This window comes from Brachypodium distachyon, chromosome 1, assembly GCF_000005505.3.
Source record: "Brachypodium distachyon strain Bd21 chromosome 1, Brachypodium_distachyon_v3.0, whole genome shotgun sequence".
In the NCBI taxonomy this organism is placed as follows: domain Eukaryota; kingdom Viridiplantae; phylum Streptophyta; class Magnoliopsida; order Poales; family Poaceae; genus Brachypodium; species Brachypodium distachyon.
The window spans coordinates 54702722-54722607 of NC_016131.3; the positions used below are offsets into that span (position 1 = coordinate 54702722).

General features: G+C 48.3%; 1 protein-coding gene and 1 pseudogene across 1 annotated transcript; one reads left to right on the forward strand and one right to left on the reverse strand.

The window, feature by feature from the left end:
- Positions 1-580: 580 nt before the first annotated feature.
- Positions 581-1255, reverse strand: LOC112270636 (annotated as a pseudogene).
- Positions 1256-7651: 6396 nt separating this feature from the next.
- Positions 7652-17168, forward strand: LOC100842817 (protein ANTAGONIST OF LIKE HETEROCHROMATIN PROTEIN 1). Its single transcript, XM_014896630.1, has 3 exons — positions 7652-7706; positions 7990-8381; positions 16575-17168. The coding sequence occupies exons 1-3, from the start codon at positions 7652-7654 to the stop codon at positions 17166-17168; spliced, it is 1041 nt and encodes a 346-aa protein (XP_014752116.1).
- Positions 17169-19886: the final 2718 nt, after the last annotated feature.

Below are 19886 nucleotides of genomic sequence, written 5' to 3' on the forward strand. Positions count from 1 at the left end.
TAAACACTTGATTCAAAACCAATACCAGCTCAGACAAGCAGGACGTAGGGTTTTACACCTCCGGGTGGCCCGAACCTGGGTAAAAACGTGCGTGTATCTGTTCTTTGATTAGCACGTACTTTTAGTACGTCATTTCGTCGGCCCTGCAGGGCCTCATGGGCCGAGCCGGCGATCGCCGGGGCGAACTCCGACACCCCTACCGAGCCTAAAAGAGGGCCGTGACCACACGGCCCCGGTGTCGGAGCACTGTGCGACGACAGATACCGACGAGTCAGCCACACAAAGTCAGATGACTCCGCTAAGAATCACCCTAGCTGCAATTGCTGGCTCCGCTAAGAATTTAGCATCTATAAAAATAAACTATTTCCACAGCTCTACAGAATACAGATCCAACATGGAGTTTGGAACATCATATATACTGATAGAACACATAACCATAAAGTTCTTGTCCAGTCGTCTAGAGACTATTTTTTTTCGAAAAGTGAAAACGATTGATCGATGTACGCAGCCACAGATAATATGGTCGCTCATACGGTAATTACATAGATCATGTCCATAGATAGTGATATATATACCAGAATCAGATGGGACGTCGGAGCACACGCCGATCAGCATGATTAAGAACCTGGCTGTGGCTTCGCTGCCCGTTGCCGTTGGATCCCGTCGCCATCTCTATGTCGCGGTGGAGATCGTCGGCCTGGGGTGTCGCCCTCGCGGCCTGCCTGCGCCGAAGCAACCACCGGAAGAAGGCCGCAATCCTTGCCGGCTGTGCGCCGGGCGACTCCTCTGGCTCCGGCGGCAGCACGACGACAACAGTGTCGTCGGCGACCGAGCGTCGGCAGAGCGGGCACGTGGCGTGCGAGCGCAGCCACGTGTCCACACACTCCACGTGGAACACGTGGCCGCACCACGGCAGCACGCGTGCGGTGACCCCCACGGCGAGCTCCTCGATGCAGACGGCTCAGTGGTCCGCCGCCTTGGCGACAGTCCTCTGCGGCAGTGCCGCGATGGAGGCCTCGTCCAGGCCCTTCTCGTCGTCCCCGCTCAAGGGCCCCTCAAAGATGATTGTCGGAGGTTCCTCCACGACCTCCCACACCGCTGATCTGCTAGCGCCGCCCCCGGAGCGATCAGCGCTAGCGCTACGGCGGTAGCTCCTGGAGCTTAGGTGGAAGCAGACGAGGAAGATGCCAACCACGGCGGTCACCCCCGCCAGCATGGTGGCCGCCGCCGCCGCCGAATCACTCGTCACCGCCATCGAGATCGCTCCTCAATTTGCCTGCCTCTCTCCGCTTCCCTGTTCTGTTCCCCCACCCACCGTACATAATTCGCGTTCTTCAGTGGTGTAAAGCAAGCTTAAATTGGGCGGGGGCGTGATGTTAATTTGGACACTTCTTGCTTTTCTATGGATTTTGGCAACTTAGACTTCTACGCAATTGCTGCTAGATATCTATCCGGTGCTGGATTTGGGAAGGGATAAACATACAGCTATAGGTTGTTTATCTCACCTGGGGGCTGGGGCTTAGGGTAGGGAAGTGAGCAAGCAAATCAACCACATGAGTTTAGGATGGGAGGAAAAACAATTAGGGTCGGGGTGAGGGTTATGATGATGCTAAGAGATCCTTGGAAGGTTTGAAATTTACAATTCAGCAAATATCTCTACTTTAAATTTAGACTTTAATTTGCTCATGTTTTTCACCCCAAGGGTAGAGAGGTTGGCCCACCAGATCCGTTCTTTCGTAAATTTCGCAGGAAATTGTCAAAAAGGAAATCCAAACGAGTAGCAGTAAGAGCGACCCACCGTACGCAGTTCACCGCGCAAACCAAATGCTATATGATGACTGATGAGGGTTAAATAACACATCCTTGGTTGGTTTGAAACTTATAATTCAGGGGGCATCTCTACTCCAGATTTCAATTTGCTCCTGTTTTTTACCTCAAGAGTTGTTTTAATTTAATCTCCTTGCGATCTGAGATTACTTTGAACTCGATTCCCAGGCATCAGAATTCTACGTTTAATCAGAACTTTTTAGGGTAACTATATATAGGTCAAATGACCAATAGCAGATTATATAAATAATACCAAATATGTACTGAATTACAAGTGAGGGAGCTCCTCATCTAAATGAGTCGACCTACTGTTTTGTCTCAAATACCTCGGGTATTTTCACACCTGTTGTTTCTTCTATAAACTACACGGGAAAGCACGTGCTACTTACTAATTCAAATTGCCAAAAAAAGCCATCCAAAGGAGTAGTGGCAAGAGCGGCCCACCTATACGCAGGTCACCATGCAGACCGACTCCTATTCCTCAAGTGGACCGCAGGCGGTGCAATATCTTGGACCGAGCCTGGGTCCACCATTTGTTGTGCAAATGGCCACAACTTTCTTAGCTGCCGTGGATCAAGAATTAAGTGTTAGGCCTGTAATGGGGTTACATGCATATTCCTAAAAACTGCAACTCCATGATGGTCACCTCTGATTTGTACCCACTTTCCGCATCTCGGCCATCAAGGACTCTAATTATCCTAAGCATAATGTTTCGATCGGGTTGGTTCAAAAAAGGTTACGAGGAATCCCATCCAGGCTTAGTTTTTGGGTACCCAACAAAGAAAGCTATTGCGGAAGCTTTAACTCCTTGACCCACTTCGTTTTCCCACTTCAAACCGCACCGCGTCGACGTAGTGGTGTTTGCTAAAAGAAGATATATAACCGATAATCCAATGTATATCTGCCCCTTCGTACCCATGGACTTTGCCATCCAACACATTGTGGCACTCTGTAAGTCACTGGTCCTGCAAGAACTGGAATGTGATGATATGTCCATAAGTGACATTGATCCCATACCTCAAGGTCCTATCCCCTTGCTAATATCGTGAGATTAAGGAATTTCTGGTACAAGTCAACGGCATTGCGATGATGAAATCAATTTAGCCATGCGCCTGAGTGACTGCTTATGTTCAACTTATCATTGTTCATGCATGATAGGGATGCTCTGATCGATCCATGCCCCCACCCTAGTTAAACCTCTCTGGACCCCATGTCACTTTCCCAGTATCACTGAAAGGTTGACACGACTGTCACACCCATCTTCCTTATTAGTTGGTCAGTCCTTTGATCAAACACCTGCGGGCACCCTGATCTCCGGACCAGGAGCCCCATCCGTGTATGTTGTACTAGTCCCATAATCAGTAGCTAGTACACACTACACACAGAATTTTGTCCCAAATACCTCGGCGGTGCTTGAGCATCAGTTCTTTCTTCTGTAAACTTTGCGGAAAACCTTGTGTTACTTCCCGATTCAAATTGCCAAAAGAGCCATACAAAGGAGTATAGCGGCAAGAGCGGACCTATACATAGGTTACCATGCAAACCTCCTCCTATTCCTCAAGTCGCAGGAGGTGCAATCTTGGTCCTAGCCCAGATCCACCATTTGATATGCAAAATGGCCACAACTTTCTTAGCTGCCCTAGAAGAATTAATATTTAGGCCCGAAATGGTTACATTCACCTTCCTAAAACAATCAAGTCCATGAATGCTCTATATCCTCAGCATAATTTTTTGGGTTGGTCCAAAAAATCTACCTGCACCACGTCGATGTGGTGGTGGTCACTATAAATTAAAGGAAAATATGTAATCGAGAACCCCATAGTGTACATTTGGCCCTTCAAACCCGTGGACTTCGCCATCCAACTCACTAAAGGGTGTCATGGCAATTTGTGAGTCATCGATCCTCGCAAGAAGCGGAAATGAGGATATGCCCATCGACATTTGATCCCATACCTCTAGGGTAGATCCCTTGCTAATACTGTGAAGTGATTAAAGAAATTCTGGTACCAGTCAGGGGCATTGCGAAAACTGCTTAGGTTCAAATTAACGTTGCTTATGATAGCGATGGTCTAATCCATGCTGGCCAAATAGCCCCACCCTAGCAGCTAAGGGTTTGTTTTATTAATTTTAGCCCAGCCCTACCCTCACTCAATATTTGGTAGCCAATATTTTGGTTGTACTTTTGATTGTCCAAGATTTGGCCAAAGTTGGTACCAAAAATGAACTAGAGTTGGTCATGAATGATTGGCTTACGAAAATTTTGGCGACAATCCAAATAAGAACCAAATATTTGGTCATGACAAAAATATTAGTAGGGTTGATTCTTGTCATGAACCAAACACACCCTAATCCTCCGCGCCCCATGTCACTACCAAGTATCACTGAAAGGCGAGACGTGAATGTCACACCAGTCCTCCTCGGCTGGTCAGCCCTTATATAAAAAACCTAGAGTGTGTCCCTTCCACCTCATGTCGTTGTTGCTCTACACTGTCTCAGCTCTAAGTTTGAGAATCAAGGCTTGTTGCATCCATTGGTTCTCCTAGTCTTCTTCTCCTATCCCTCCTTACAATGATTTCATCCTGCAAGCAGAAGCTGTGATTTTTATTTTTCTTGATTTCTAATGCCTTATTGATCAATCCTTATCAGTAAATATCTCACCACATTATGTATCATTGTCAAGTATCTCTCTCTCTCTCTCATATGGAATGCAAGGAGGGGCATAGAACTTTGTCTAAGCACCATGTTTCTCACCGTCATGACCAACAGTGTCAAAAACGTATATAAGAACCAATAGTGCCAAAAACGTATATAAGACTCCAATGATATATTTGGAACTGCAATCATTTGGGGTTTTCAACCTTATTATTAATTTTAATATCTATTGTGCGTTTTTTGGGAAACACCTTTTGCTATCACGATTTGACATATGGTACTGTCTTGCCTTTTCTCTACTTCATCTTCACCTTTTCGTCTTCATATGTATTTTGCTTTTTTTACTGGCGGGGTATCATCACAACTTTTTTTTTCTTAACATATCCTTTTATGACATTGCATCATGGCACCTTTTTTGTTCTCTCCCTCCGCTATTTTTGTCTTTTTATATATTATGATTTGACATTCTCTCACCTTTTCCCTCATACTCTCTTTTATCATCACTTTTTTAGTATGTGTAATCATAGTAGCAAAAGTATGGGGGTAGGTTGTTGAAAACTGAAAAAGGTATCAGGATGCCATGTCACTAAAACAAAAAGATATGCTAAGACATGAAGGTGATGATGAGAGAGACAGATAAGAGAAAAGGTGTTAGAATGTGAGATCATGGTAGCAAAAAGACGGGGACAGAGGGATGGATTAAGAACACAAAAAGGTGTGGGATGACTACGCAATATGGGGTTAATCCTCCGTATCTTTTTAGTTATGTGATGTGTCATCCTGGTGTACACTTTTCACCTTTGTATCTTATCAGTCAACATCGTGGTACACACTCCTTTACTATGTCTATTGTCGTAGCTGCTTGAGATGTAGGATCAGACAAAAAAGAGATAATTGTTGGCCGTTGCTGCAAGGCGGAAAAAGAAGAAGAGGTAGCCTGTTGGGACGCACGCACAAACTGAAGTCGCCACTCACGAATGTCGCTACTCAAAAGGAGGACACATCGAAATCAATAGGTAGTTCAAATACCAAATACTCCCTCCTTCCCAAAAAATATGTCGTCTTAGATTTTTATCTTTTTCCCAAATTAAGTGTCGCATTAGGTAGTACTGATATCGGACTGCTTCGGTTTCCAGGAAACCATTAATTACCTCCTGCTATTTGCTTTGCTTGGTGTGGATGCGCTAGGCTGCATCCAGCCTCCATCACTAAGCGCTTGCGAGCCGGCGTGAAGTACAGGGCCACCACGAGGCGCTAGGCGTGAAATTAATTACGATGAAATCAATCTGAACCGTTTCAGCTTGCAGCAATAATCGCGTGCTTTCGTATTCAGAATAAATCTAAAACGACAAATAAAATGGGAAGGAGGAGTACAGATCAATCGAGAGTGTAGCCTGAAGAATTACTTGGTAAAATTTGAAAAAATCGTTAAAAACCAAATCATTCATGCAATTCTAAATCAACCAACAAATCATGCGAGCCTTACAGGATAAATTATTTAAGCATTTTTTCCGTTAGTTGGGCCAGTATGGGCTGTTATCCCTAAGCACAAAAAGATAACCTTATAGTTCCTTTATCCCTTACATACAAATATTGCAGGTATCCTCCATCGTCACCAATTCATCTATACTGGCCCATTTTTGCCAACCAAACGGTTCACTAAAAATTTGGCTCCTCTCAAAAAAAAAAAACTAAAAATTTGGCTAGAGATTCACTGGCCCTTTTGGTGCCAAAATTAATTTTGGCAAAAAATGTTAAAGAAATGTGAATTTTGTGGACACAATTCCATAGGCAACCAAAACTTTGGCGACCAACCAAGCAAAGGCTAAAATGTCATAGACTGTCAAAATTTTGGTAGGGTAAATTTGAGCATCATCAAAACATAATGGCCAGCCTTGCAACCTCGGTCCATGACCAAATTGCGTTTTCATTCAGTTCTCTGTAGCCTCGCGCGGTAATATAATTCTGGGCCGAACATGAATAGAGATTCTAATGCGAGTGGTTGACCAACACGGCAAGAAACCTTAAGGTTCCTAGGCGACCGAACGCACCACATGTCCACACGTGCGCCCCCACGTACCCCTTATATGCCTTATTCACGCACATCATCCTGTCTCTCACTCTCGGTCTCTCTTCGCCGCCACGCCCATCACCTTGCTTCTCCATGGCCCTATCTCCTCATGCTGCCGACTCATATCTCCTCGTGCTGCCGTGCCCCCTCTTCATACACACCGCCCTGATCCCCGACGAAGGAGGTCATTGTGCCTCCCAATGGCCTGGATCCGCTGTGTCGCGCCTCCGTATGGCTCAGATATGTGCCGCCCCGGCTCTTCCCCACGTGCTGCCGTTGCGGCTGGTCCGCACCGGTCCTCGCTCGCCGCAAGGAGGACAACGCAGATCAATGCACCTCCGTGATGCCGCCCCGCCAGGAGGTTTGTATGTTTCTTGATTCTTTTCTCTTTTGTAACATGGATCGTGGCACTCCTTTGGCTGCTCTAAACGAGAACACAAAACGAAGGCATGCCAAACATACCATACATTAGTAGAACAGATGTTGTCGTTGTCTTCAAACCCTGAAATTTTTTGTGCAGCATATGATTTTTTTTTCAAATTAAAGAAGAAACATAACATATACCAGATAAGCCCATGACAAGGTCGTTTGTACTATTTCCGCTACTTTACTTCAACACTATACTCTAGTGGTCTACTCACCGAGAACATGTGGACACATAGATACGCACGCAATAAAAGACCACAGCTGTTGGTGTTTCTTTTCCTCCGAGAGACACCCCCACACACCAGTACTCAGATGTACATTTGTACTCCGTATTTTTGCTACTCCATTTTACTACATCCAAACGTATACTCTAGCTAGTACTAGTGTATTGGGAAATCCTTAAGTTATATCTAAATCTGTCTTGCCTATTCACTCACCGTGTGGACCACACACGCAATAAAACGGCCAGAGGCGGCAGCTGTTGGCGTTTGTGTTTCTGAGAGACCCGGTTATCTTGTAGGAGGACACGGTTTAGCGACGAACGAGAAAGCCCCCGGAGGAGATCGAGCAAGAAGAAAGGGAGGAGCCATCGGGAAGATCAAGAAGGGCAAGGGGAAGATCAAGAAGGGCAAGGGCAAGGTCAAGAGAGCCAAGCCGGACCTCCGCGGTCCTGACATGGAGTGGTGGTACGCCTTCCTCAGCAAGCACGCGGAACGCCAGGCCGATTCAGGTATATATGAACCTCCTCCCAAACCCAGTAAACCCTCGCGCTATCCTCTCCCCAAGCCCTAACCGTTCATGATGCATATTGCTTCCCCTAAATTCGCTCAAATCAAGATTCGGGGGGTGGAAAATTAACCTTGTTCCTCCCGGAGGCCCGGAAGGACGCGGATCTTGTAGATTTATCTTATATATGCGGAATTGTGGTATCGCAATGAGATGCTGTTGAGGGAAATCTTGGAGACAAATTTTTGAGTTTGATTTAATCTGATGGACAGGTGTTACTGCGCCAGTGCCATCAGACGAGGAGGAAGCATTCAGGTACTTTTTCAGGACGTCCAGGAGTACCTTTCACTACATCTGCTCAATCGTAAGGGATGATTTGACCTCGAGGCCGCCTTCTGGGCTGATCCGCATTGAGGGGAGGCTACTTAGTATGGAGAAGCAAGTAGCAATTGCCATGAGGAGGCTGGCATCAGGTGATTCCCGGGTGTCAGTGGGAGCTGCTTTTGGCGTGGGACAGCCTACTGTTTCCCAAGTGACATGGAGGCTTATCGAGTCGATGGAAGAGAGGGCTCGGCATCATCTGGCGTGGCCGGACCAGGAGAGGATGGACGATATAAAAGCTAACTTTGAGGTGGTGTCCGGTCTTCCGAATTGTTGTGGCGCCATTGATGCCACACACATGTTGGGTTTGCTCAAAGATCAAGACATTAAGACGCACACGCAGAAACGATCACACAATTATTTGGCCAAGGGCGCATATTGCCCTCTATTTTCTCATTATTTCTTTCTCAAATCCCACGACCTTATTACAAGCCAGGGCATGCATGTACATATATAGAACCGATGCCAAGCTACTAGTCCTACTTGCACACAGACACAAATCGTAAACTCAGAAGAACACAACCAACACGTAGGAACTTCAAACCTAGTACTATTCGGACACCACCACGTGAACTTACACATGGTACTCCTACCTAGACTCAAACTAAAGATTACTCTTAACAATCTCCCCTTAATCTTGAAGTTGCCGTCCTCAGCGCTTCCCCTGATCCTTGCTCCCTTCAGCTTCCTGACTCGTCGGCTCACCTCAACGCATGATCCGAACTACCAGCCCACGCGGACACATCTCGCGTGCTACGTGCAGATTGGACACACCATTAATCTCACGCAGGAACTCAACTAAACTGGTCATGGTCCCACTACACGCCAAGCTTGATCTTCTCGCCGAGACACGCAGATGACCACATGCCACCTTGTCTGCACGCACGTCGACCTCTTGCTCCGATGACACACCATACAGGACAGCCTTCGACCGTGGCATGCTTCCACTGCAACAGAGCCTCACACCGACGAGCACATGGACACAACCACGACTCACAGACATTGATCTGGACACACGTAACTCTTCAACGAGCTTGCCGACGACAGTTTGCCCTGATGCCGAGTACTTTCCGGCAATCCGTATTATGATCTCCCATTACTGGAAGATCGGCCCACGTCGATGACAACTCGATCCAATCCAATCCACGCTACTCCGTTGCACAACCGCAGATCGCCATCCTGATCCACGGACGCCGCTCCGCTGCCATTGCCCGCCCCGAGGTGCTAGCACATCGCCTCCCTGGGGCAAGCACGTCTTCAAATCTTGAACCTCGCTCTGATACCAAATGTTGGGTTTGCCCAAAGATCAAGACATGAAGACGCACATGCAGAAACGATCACACAATTATTTGGCCAAGGGCGCGTATTGCCCTCTATTTTCTCTTTATTTCTTTCTCAAATCCCACGACCTTATTACAAGCCACAGTATGCATGTACATACACTACTCCTGAAAACCCCTCCAGTGGCGGTCAAATAATTGGGTTGGTGGCGGTGATCACGCCCGCCACCAACTCTGCGTCACTGGAGATTTTGGCACCGGTGGCGGGTGAAATACCCGCCACTGCTGCTCCGAGATCACCAATGGCTGGTAAAATACCTGCCACCGAAGACTCACAAACCGCCACTGTAAATCCCTCCGGCACCAACCGAAACGTGCGTGGAGTACGTCAGTGGCGGGCGAGAAACCCGCCACTGCACATTTTCCAGTGGCGGTCTATGGCCACCGCCACTCGAACCTTTTCCAGTGGCGGTGGTGTCTGACCGCCACTGCTATGTGTTCGGTGGCCGTGGCTTTTAACCGCCACTGGTACTATTTTTTTCCGAAAAAAAATAAATGAATTATTTATAAAATTGAATATTCCTGTAGCACAGAAATAGCAGGAATATATCACAGCACAGATAATACCAGGAATACAGCAGCACAATATACAACACCAAAGAAACAGAAATAGCAGCAAATATATTACAAAGTTCCACACGAGTTAAACATTCAAGTCGCATGCATGTGTATACAAAGTGTTTGAAAGACTGAGCCACAAATAAAAGTATTCCACACAATTTAGCCACTTTTAGCGACAATCCCGCCGCCGTAGTAATCCCCGCTCGATTTGAGGACCTCCTTGTTGAGGATTTCGCCGATGTCCTTCTGGATCTCATACACGAGAATTTCAGAGTTGTGCCCTAACTCGGCGTTGGCCAGAAACCAATTCCTCACTTCTTTGAAGGTCTTCTTCCCCTTCGACTGTAAGTCGTTGATGAACTACTGAATAGTGTGCGCGCAGTAGTAACCACAGTAGATGGATCCTTGAGGCTGTTGCTCGCAGGGGAAGTTGAAATAGTGCCTGAGGGGAGCGTCAGGATTGCGGCTGAAGCCAGTCATCCCGTACCATTTCACCGCATCGCGATAGGCTGAGTCGATGAAATATTTGATGGGCCCAAAGTCGTATTGTGGTTCATTCTCCTTGCGTCTTAGTGGATCAAAATATGTGACCCCTCCCATATCGAGGCAGACGGCGATTGTCACCCAATGGCCGCTGTTTCACAAAAAGGCGCACATTGTATTAGCCAAATAATATAACAAGCAAGTCTTCTGACGGAAAAAGATTTATGTATTCAGGCGAATTGAAAACAACTTACTGTAGATGGTACAATATCAATACAAAATGGCGGGCTCTATGCTTCAAGATGAATTGAGTGAGGTATTCAATCGCCAACCTTCTACTTTCGGCCAACAATGGGTCTGGACCAAGCAAAGTGGCATTGAAGAGTAGGGGGTCGACGACGGCCATCCCATATTGCTTCACCCTATAGGCCTCCCTCGTGTAGTGTACACACTACAGTCTTAATATGGCGTTGTCGAAGCACTTGCAGTTGAAAAGGTGAAAAAAGTCGAGGAAGTCAATGCCGAAGGTAACGTCGTTTTCCTTCTGAATTTCCCCCGTATTGGAGTCGAAAAAGCCATAATGCTTTGGCACTCGAACCCTGATTTCCAGATTCTGGAGGTCTGCGCCTGATGATGCCACATTCATGTATTTATCATGGAGCTCTTGCATCTCCCGTGGCAGGCGATACAGGTCATCCTGGGTCACCATCGGTTGTCCGGGGTGGAGCAACAAAAATTGGGAGAATCGCCTGTCCACGAAATAAGACCCATCAGGCAATCTATCTCCAACACGGGGGTGGGTGGGCATCTTCAGAATGTCTGGCCGCTCTTCCCAAATCCCTTCTATCTGCGGCGCAGTCTTTGGTTGTCTTCCCGTAGAAGACGACTCTTTCGCCTCCATGGAGGAGCCCTTGCTTGCCTTGCTGCCAGTCCCCCTTTTGTTTTTCCTGCGTCTCAGGAAATCGGAACTGTCCGGTTTCTGGGGGACCTGCATCCCAGCAGGGGCACTTGGACGGCTCTCCAACGGGGCCGATTGTGCTGTGGCACTCCGAGGGACGGGTCTTGGTGCGGATGGCTTCGGGGCTTCGGGTTTGGGCGGCGACGGAGGATTTTCGCCTGCATTGTCGTTGCTGCACTCCGCCACAGGTGAGAAGTCCCGTTCTGCTGGCTCGTAGTCGAAAGGACCGGGTGAGGCGCCAAGCGACGACAGAGACGTCACGCGCCGGGCGGGTGGAGACGGACCGAGGCGGGGGGACGGAGATGGAGACGGCTCCGTAGCGAGGACCACCAACCTCCTAGGCCAGATGAGGTAGGAGTTGACACAATCCCTTAGGTTCATCGCCTCTTCGTGTGGAGGATAAGGGACCGGTTCGTCCTCGAAGCCCCTGAGCACGGAGTCCACCTGCACCCTGACCATGTCGTCTCGCAGGGTCACGTGGTGCACCACGGCCGTACGCGGCATCAGCAACCCGCGCACGCCCAGAGGGTTCCCCACCGTCGGCATGTGTAGCAGGCATTTGACGCCCTTCTGCGCATGACAAACATGGCAACATCATTAATGGATTGGAGCATGATAGTGGTATTTCTCAATTTTTCGTAGCGGGCGAAGACGCTTACCGTGAGGTTCTCGTCCGGTGGCCCAAGCGGGTCAAGCTGGCACTCGGTGCCGGAGCATGAGGTGCTCTTATTCCCTTGCGGGGACGGATCCGATGCGGGTGGGGTTGGTTGGATGGACGCCTTCGGGAAAACACCATGATCGATGAAGTTGTCGACGTCATGCTGGTCCCTTGCAAGCCGCATCAGTTTCCTGAGCTCCTCCCTCGCCAACACCCGGATCTTGTCATCTAGGTCCGCTGAGCTCTGTTCTTTGCTGGACGCCCTTCTGCGTTTGCGGAAACCTTGCTCTTTTGCCATCTGCCTGCGAAAGGGCCCGGAACCGACACCTCGCATATGGCCCCCGTGCTCATTTCATTGCAGAGCGTAACTGATGGCATCATCCCACTATTGGTTGATAGACGAGTGGGAGCCATCCGACTCCCACTCTGCCATTGCACCCTATATACAAAAAACAACATGCTCGGTGTTAATGTTATATGTGAGTATAAGAAGCCGAACCGATAAAAGAAGATGTCAGGACGAGGCCTTACGAGTGCAGCCTCTTGCTTCTCTGACATAGGCTCCAGGCCCACCCACTGATTTGCGGTCATGCACGATCACATCCATTTGCTAGAGCGCTCACCGCGAAGCAAAGTTGGGACCCTCGGCTGTATACCGGCTTGGTCCAATGCGGCGTCCTCCTTCGCCCACACCTTCTCCTTTCCGGGGCGTCCACGACTGTCGAGGCGGTGGTCGAAGGGCCTTTTCTCACGAAGCTCCTTGTACCATTTTTGGCTGGCCTTGAATTCATCTGAGCCAACCCACTCCTTGACCCTCTCCCAGTACTCCTCCGAGATCCCCTTCTAGTGCTTGTTCACCTCTGTCTTCCAGTCTTTGCTGATGTGCTTCCGGCAGTTATATTGCCACGTGCTCTGGCCCTTCCTCATGACTTGGTGCATCCGCCACTCCAACCGTCTCCTGATCTCATCATTGGCAGGCACGAACCGCTTCCATGCCGCCACATAACAGTCCTGCTTCACAGCTTCCGGGACATCGCTCCATCTTTGATAGATCCGAGCACGTACCCATACGATGGCGTTGCATGTGTTGGAGAATCTATGTGTGGCCTCCACCGGTTCCTCCGGGTTAGTTTTCTTTGCTCAGCTTGGTGACGACCCACGACTCCGTCGGCACCTTGTTCGCCGCCCGCTTGGACTTCGACCGAGTAGTCGCCTCCGTAGCCTGAGACGTCGCACCCTGGGCTTCACCATCCTTGTTTTCCTGCTCAGACTGTAACACGCAGGTTTGCATCGCGTATATATCGTGCATTCACCATCCTTGTTTTCCTGCGACGCCTCTTTGTCTATCAGCCACAGCTTCTCCCTTATCCCCATCCACTACAGGTCCTTCCGTGCCTTTGGTCCATCTTTTGACTTGTCCGCGTGGTGCATCATCAAGCCCAACAGGCTGTCGCACACGTTCTTCTCGACATGCATGACGTCTATGGTGTGACGGCTCTATAAGAACCTCCAGTAAGGCAGGTCCCAGAACACGGACCTCCTCTTGTACGTAAGGCCGCCACCATCTGGACCTGCAGCCGGCTGTGCTTTCCCCGCCATGACTTCGAGGTCCCTGACAATTTCGTATACTTCGTGTCCAGTCAGTTCCCTCGGTTTGTGCCGCCTCTCTGCCCTCCCGTTGAAGTTTTTCTTATCATCCCTCCACGGGTCCTTCATCTCCAACCACTTACGGTGTCCCATGTACACAATCTTTTTTGATTCTGGCAGGAACAACCCGTCTGTCTCGTCCCCGCACTTTGTGCACGCTTTGTACCCATGTGTTGACTGGCACGATGAGTTCCCGTTCGCCGGGTAGTCATGCACACATGTCAGGAGAACTGCTCGATGTTGTATTTTGCCTTTATACCCAAAAGCTCGAGTGTTACTTCTAGCACACTCTTATCCACGCCGGCATTTTCATATAACGGTGTCTCGGCATCCTCCCTCAGCTTCTCAAACTTACGGGACACCCTCAAATCCTCGGGGTCATCCAACTGATTCTGCAGATGCTGATCATCCAGCATTTCAACCATCCTGCCGGTTGGAACGTCTTGTACTGGATCCAGGCACGGTATGTTTCTTCACCAGGCTGGTCGTCAGACTCCATGTTTTCCATCTCAATGCCGCCATCAGCTTCAATGCCATCCTCCCTGTGAGAAGTCCACCTTGAATAACCTGACACAAATCCCCGCATGAGCAAGTGCATCTCCACATCCTCTGCCTCGTACAGCTTGCTGTTCTGACATCTCACACAGGGACAACACATCTTATCACCCCTTTCCTATGCATATCTTCCACGCTGGCATCGACAAAAGTCTTCAGCCGCTCTATCCACTCAACACGTAACCTGTCCTCGTACATCCAAGCACGGCTCATCGAGCTACAACACAATTTTTTAAAAAAATAAACAAATCAGCTTGCTCGACAAAAATGGAAAATTTCGGCATGACCTTTGCTAAAAAAAATAGCATTTTGCACTACGAAATTCGATGCCTGCATCAAAAACAAATTACCCCCACCCACATCGGCACGACGGCCGGTATCACATCACATAAGAAATACATGGCACGAAGGCCGGTGTCAACACACATTTAATATGTTTCAACATGCACGTACACCGGTCCCGAGGTTAAGCTTAACCCTAGGGCTAACCCCAGGGGCTAAGCTCCCCCATACCAGCTATATAGAGAGACAGCTAGAGAGAGAGAGAGCTAGAGAGAGAGCTGCAGAGAGAGAGAGCTAGAGAGAGAGATCTAGGGAGAGAGAGGGAGCTCATCCGAGAAAAATTAAAGCAAGAGAGAGAGAGAGGATCATCACTAGGTTGAGGGGGAGCTCCAGAGACAACAGGGGCAGCCCGGGAGAGGCGTCGGAGATAGATCGGGGCCGATTTTCCCGCCGGCGGCCAAGGCACCATTAATGGCCATTTTGCAAAATTGGAGAAAAATAGGAGGACGAAGAAGGGACAGGAAGAGGGAGGAGAAGGGGGGAGAGCTACCTTCTGGCCGCCGCCATCAAATTTTGGCAGGGCTTCGCGGCCGGTGAGAAGCAGAGCCGCAGCTGGTCCAAGACAGACGCGCGAGCTCGAACAGCTTCACGCTCGTACAGGGGTTATATATAGGGAGGTCTCCAGTGGCGGGTAAGATTATACCCGCCACTGGTGATCTCCCACCAGTAGTTCCCCAACTTTAGTCCCACCTCGCTAGTTTACAGGAGTTCCGACCAGAATAAAAAGGGTTCCGCCGCACCACCTACCGGTGGTTGCTACCCAGTGCTCAATGCGTTCCCCGTTCTGGTTGAGTTCTAAACGAGTGATCGGACGGTGCTTAAGGGGTTCAGGGAACAACACTGATACTGAGAAGCACCATCATGTATCGGGTGGTCTACCAGTGGCGGGTCTTTTTTACGGCCGCCACTGGTCTCCAGTGGCGGGCAAATAGAATAACCTCCACTGTTGAGAACTTTAGTCCCCCCTCTCTTGTTTACAAACGATCTGACCAACATAAAAGGGATTCGGCCGCCCATCTTATCGGTGGCTAACCAGTCAACAGTGATTTCCTAGGCCACTGGAGTACGAAACGCGATCAGTTTGGTGCTGCAGCGGTCAAGGAAAGGTCACGGTTGGCTGAGAAGCTAGCCCATTATGTGCGGACTCACCAATGGCGGTTTTTTCAGGTGCCCGCCCTTGCTAACAAATGGGGCATCCGCAAGCAGCGCCAGCGTCAGTGGCGGTGATTTGTTTCGGCGAACAAAATCACCGCTACTGATGGTGTACCTCCAGTGGCGGTGATTATCACCGCCACTGGTGCTCTTGCTGTATGCAATTTTGAGGTTTAGTCCCACCTCGGTTCTTTACGTACGGCCTTCCCAGCATAAAAAGGCTTCAGCTGCACCTCTTATCGATCATTGATACCCAGTCGTCAGTGTCTTCCCGTTCCATTGACGGAATATACTGACGACTGGGTATTGTGATCACCATAGGTGATCACTATCTGTGGCGGTTCTTTTGGATGCCCGCCATTGGTAGCTTTTAGGGTTTCCATGGGCAGCGCCGGTGGCGGTGGTTATCACCGCCACTGATGATGGACCATCAGTGGCGGTGACTTTTTTCGGGACACTATTCACCGCCACTGGTGGTGAGGCACCAGTGGCGGTGATAATCACCGCCACTGGTGGCACTCATGGATGCCTCGAGAGGCCTCCAGTGGAGGTGTGTTTTTTGGTCCGTTTCAACCGCCACTGGAGGGGGATCACGGATGGGGTTTTCTGTAGTAGTGATATATAAGACCAATGCCAAGCTACTAGTACTACTTGCACACGGACACAAATCCTAAACTCAGAAGAACACAAGCAACACGTAGGAACTTCAAACCTAGTACTATTCGGACACCACCACGTGAACTAACACATGGTACTCCTACCTAGACTCAAACTCAAGATTTCTCCTAACAGCACATAGTTATAACGCTTCCTGCTGTTGAGTCATCAAGAAACTGGCGCGACCATGCATGGAACTACAGTATGATCCTGCAAGGGATTTTTGACCATGAGATGCGATTTATTGATATCTGCACCGGTTGGCCTGGCGGCATGACAGTTTCCCAATTGTTGGAATTCTCTAGATTTTACGAGTTGTGTGAGGCTGGGGAATGCTTAGATGGTCCTGCCCAAGTTTCAAGGGAGGGTGCACAAATAAGAGAGTACATCGTTGGTGACATGTGTTATCCTCTACTCTCGTGGCTTATGACTCCGTATGAAGGAGAAAGAAGTCTGGCTGACCCAATGGTCGATTTTAATGCCCGGCAAAAAGCCGCAAGAATGCTTGGAACAAGAGCGTTGGCACGGCTGAAAGGCTCGTGGAGGATCTTGAACAAAGTCATGTGGAGGCCTGATAAGCATAAGTTACCGAGTATTATTCTTGTCTGCTGTCTCCTTCACAATATAATGATAGATCGCCAAGACCAACTGCTTCAATCTCTTGAACTTCGTGATCATCATGATACCGGTTATAATGAAGTGAACTGGCAGCAAGAGAAACCCTATTGGTAAAGTTATGAGGGAGGTCATTGCAGAATATCTTCCAAGGATGTGAGGCTATTGAACTGAACAAGCCGACTGGAAGAGTTGTGTGAGATGCAATGACGCATCTTTGTTAACTTTTCTGTCATTTCCTCGGTTACCTTTGATGTAATCAAACTTATTGTTTACCTGTAATCTCTCCAGGATTTGTGTGAGCAAACAACTACCGTCATGCTTGAGTTAATATTCTCCCTGATGATTACAATTTCTATATAACATCTTGAGTTGCTTAAAGTCTCTAAGGTCATACTTCCTCCGTCCAACAAAACATGTCTCAAGTTTGTCAAAATTTGGATGTATCTAGACATGACTTAGTACATAGATGCATTCAAATTTGATCAAAGTTGATCAAAGTTGAAACATCTTTTGTTGGACGGAGGGGGTATGTTGTTTTACGTGAAGGAAATCATCTTTTGGGATTGGGGACCTATTGTAATTAGCTATGCCACTTTGTCGCACTAATTTTTAGTTTTCCTGATATAACTGAACCCATGTTACTAAGAACTCAGAAGATCTCTGGCCCTTTGGTGAACATTGTCCAGACATATGATATGAGCTATGACATTCTGGGGACAATGTGTACTAGTTATGAATGCTTCAACACCTTATCTTCGGTTGATCGATTACATGGCCACAGTTTTCTTACATTATTATTTTGGCGTTTGATAAGTTTATGGTGATCTACCGACCTGCCGAGGATATAATTTGATATGTCAAAATTTTCTATTTTCAGCGATCTTCTATTGTTTCACTGATACGATGATCTAGAATCTTTACATCGTAGCAAGGGCATTCTGTGTAACAAACCTACTTTGGTATCACACTTGATGGTTATTATAGGAATCATAATCAGAGATGGATGTGTAGATCAAATGTTGTTTTACGTGAAGGAATCATCTTTTGGGATTGGGGGGCTATTGCAATTAGCTATGCAACTTTGTCATACTAATTCTTAATTTTCCTGATATAACTGAAACCATGATACTCAGACCTCAGAAGAGCTCTGGCCCTTTTGTGATTATTGTCCAGAGATATTATATGAGCTATGACGTTCTGTGGATGCGTAGAAAAAAGTCTTCTGTGCAGTTACTTAATAACATCTTGATGAGTATCTGATAGTAGAGCACTAGAACTAACTGGATTATAATAGTTTATGCAAGTCATCTTTTCTGTAAAGTTACGACTTAACCTAATACTAGTGTGTAGTTGCCAAATTCATATATTATATGGTCTTCTTGGTCAGATTTTATATCATTACTCGCTTGTTGAACTAGAATCTTTGTTTTACCATAGTAGATGTATACAACTAATGAACTACACATTTCATGTAGTTCAATATGCATATGAAAATTTTGCCATTCATATTTGCTGCCTATGAGCATGCATCTGAGCTGGTGAGCTCTTTCGAGAATATCCTGGGTAACTTATAAGCACCATTACAATAGGTGTGCTATCCTCTATTTTACTCTTAGCTCCTTTTGCCCGAGAAAAGAGTTGCATTGGAAAAATTACTTGAACAACCTATTTGTTAACCTCATATCCTCTAAAGTTTTAGTACAAGTCATGGGCATGGTGACCTGGGAGGTTCTGGCATGCCCCTGAGTTACTGCTGGTGTTTAACTTAATAGTGTTCATGATAAAAAAAAAGATACCCTAGCTGATCACACCCACCATTATCACTGAAAGGAGGGACACAATTATCAGACCCATCTACCTTAGTTGGTCGCGGCCCTTTGATCAAACACCTGGAGCTAGTTTGTCCTTCCACTTGATGTTGTTGTTGCTCCAGAATGTCTCAGGTTTCACTACTACAGAAAACTCCATCCGTGATCCCCCTCCAGTGGCGGTTAAAACGGACCAAAAAACACACTGCCACTGGAGGCCTCTCGAGGCATCCACGAGCGCCACTGGAAATGGTCATGGAAACCCTAACAACCACCGGTGGCGGTGTTTGTCACCAGTGGTGGTGTTTGTCACCGCCACTGGAAATGGCCATGGAAACCCTAACAACCACCAGTGGCGGCCGTAAAAAAGACTCGCCACTAGTAGGCCACCCGATACATGATGGTCCTACTCAGTCTCGGTGACCTTCCCTGAACCCCTTAAACACCGCCCGATCATTCGTTTAGTACTCAACTGGAACGGGGAACGCACTGCGCACTGAGCAGTAACCACCGATAAGTGGGGCGGCGGAATCCCTTTTATGCTGGTCGAAACTCATGTAAACTAGCGAGGTGGGACTAAAGAGGGGAAACTGGTGGGAGAGCACCAGTGGCGGGCCTCAGGTTACCCGCCACTGCTGGACCCTCCAGTGGCGGTTTATTTTTCCGCCCGCCGCTGGAGGTCACCAGGGGCGGTTTATCCGTGCACCCGCCACTGGTGACCTTCCTATATATAAGTACTGTGTGAGCCCGAAGCTGTTCGAGCTCGCGCGTCTGTCTTGGACCAGCTGCAGCTCTGCTCCTCACCGGCCGCGAAGCCCTGCCAAAATTGATGGCGGCGGCTCGAAGGTAGCTCTCCCCCCCCATCTCCTTCTTCTTTCTCTCCCTTCTTCCTCCGCTTCTTCTTCTTCAATTTGGCCAAAAAGCCATTAATGGCGCGGTGGCCGGTGGTGGCAAATCCGGCCCCGATCTCTCTCCGGCGGCTCTCCCGGGCTGCCCCCGCTGTCTCTCGAGCTCCCCCTCACCC

Bases quoted from the DNA above. Each gene is read 5' to 3' on its own strand.
- LOC100842817 (XM_014896630.1), top strand. From the start codon at position 7,652: ATGGAGTGGTGGTACGCCTTCCTCAGCAAGCACGCGGAACGCCAGGCC. The intron at 7,707-7,989 runs GTATATATGAAC...TTACTGCGCCAG, and splicing joins GGAACGCCAGGCCGATTCAG to TGCCATCAGACGAGGAGGAA. The intron at 8,382-16,574 runs ATGTTGGGTTTG...TCCTAACAGCAC, and splicing joins GCGCCATTGATGCCACACAC to ATAGTTATAACGCTTCCTGC.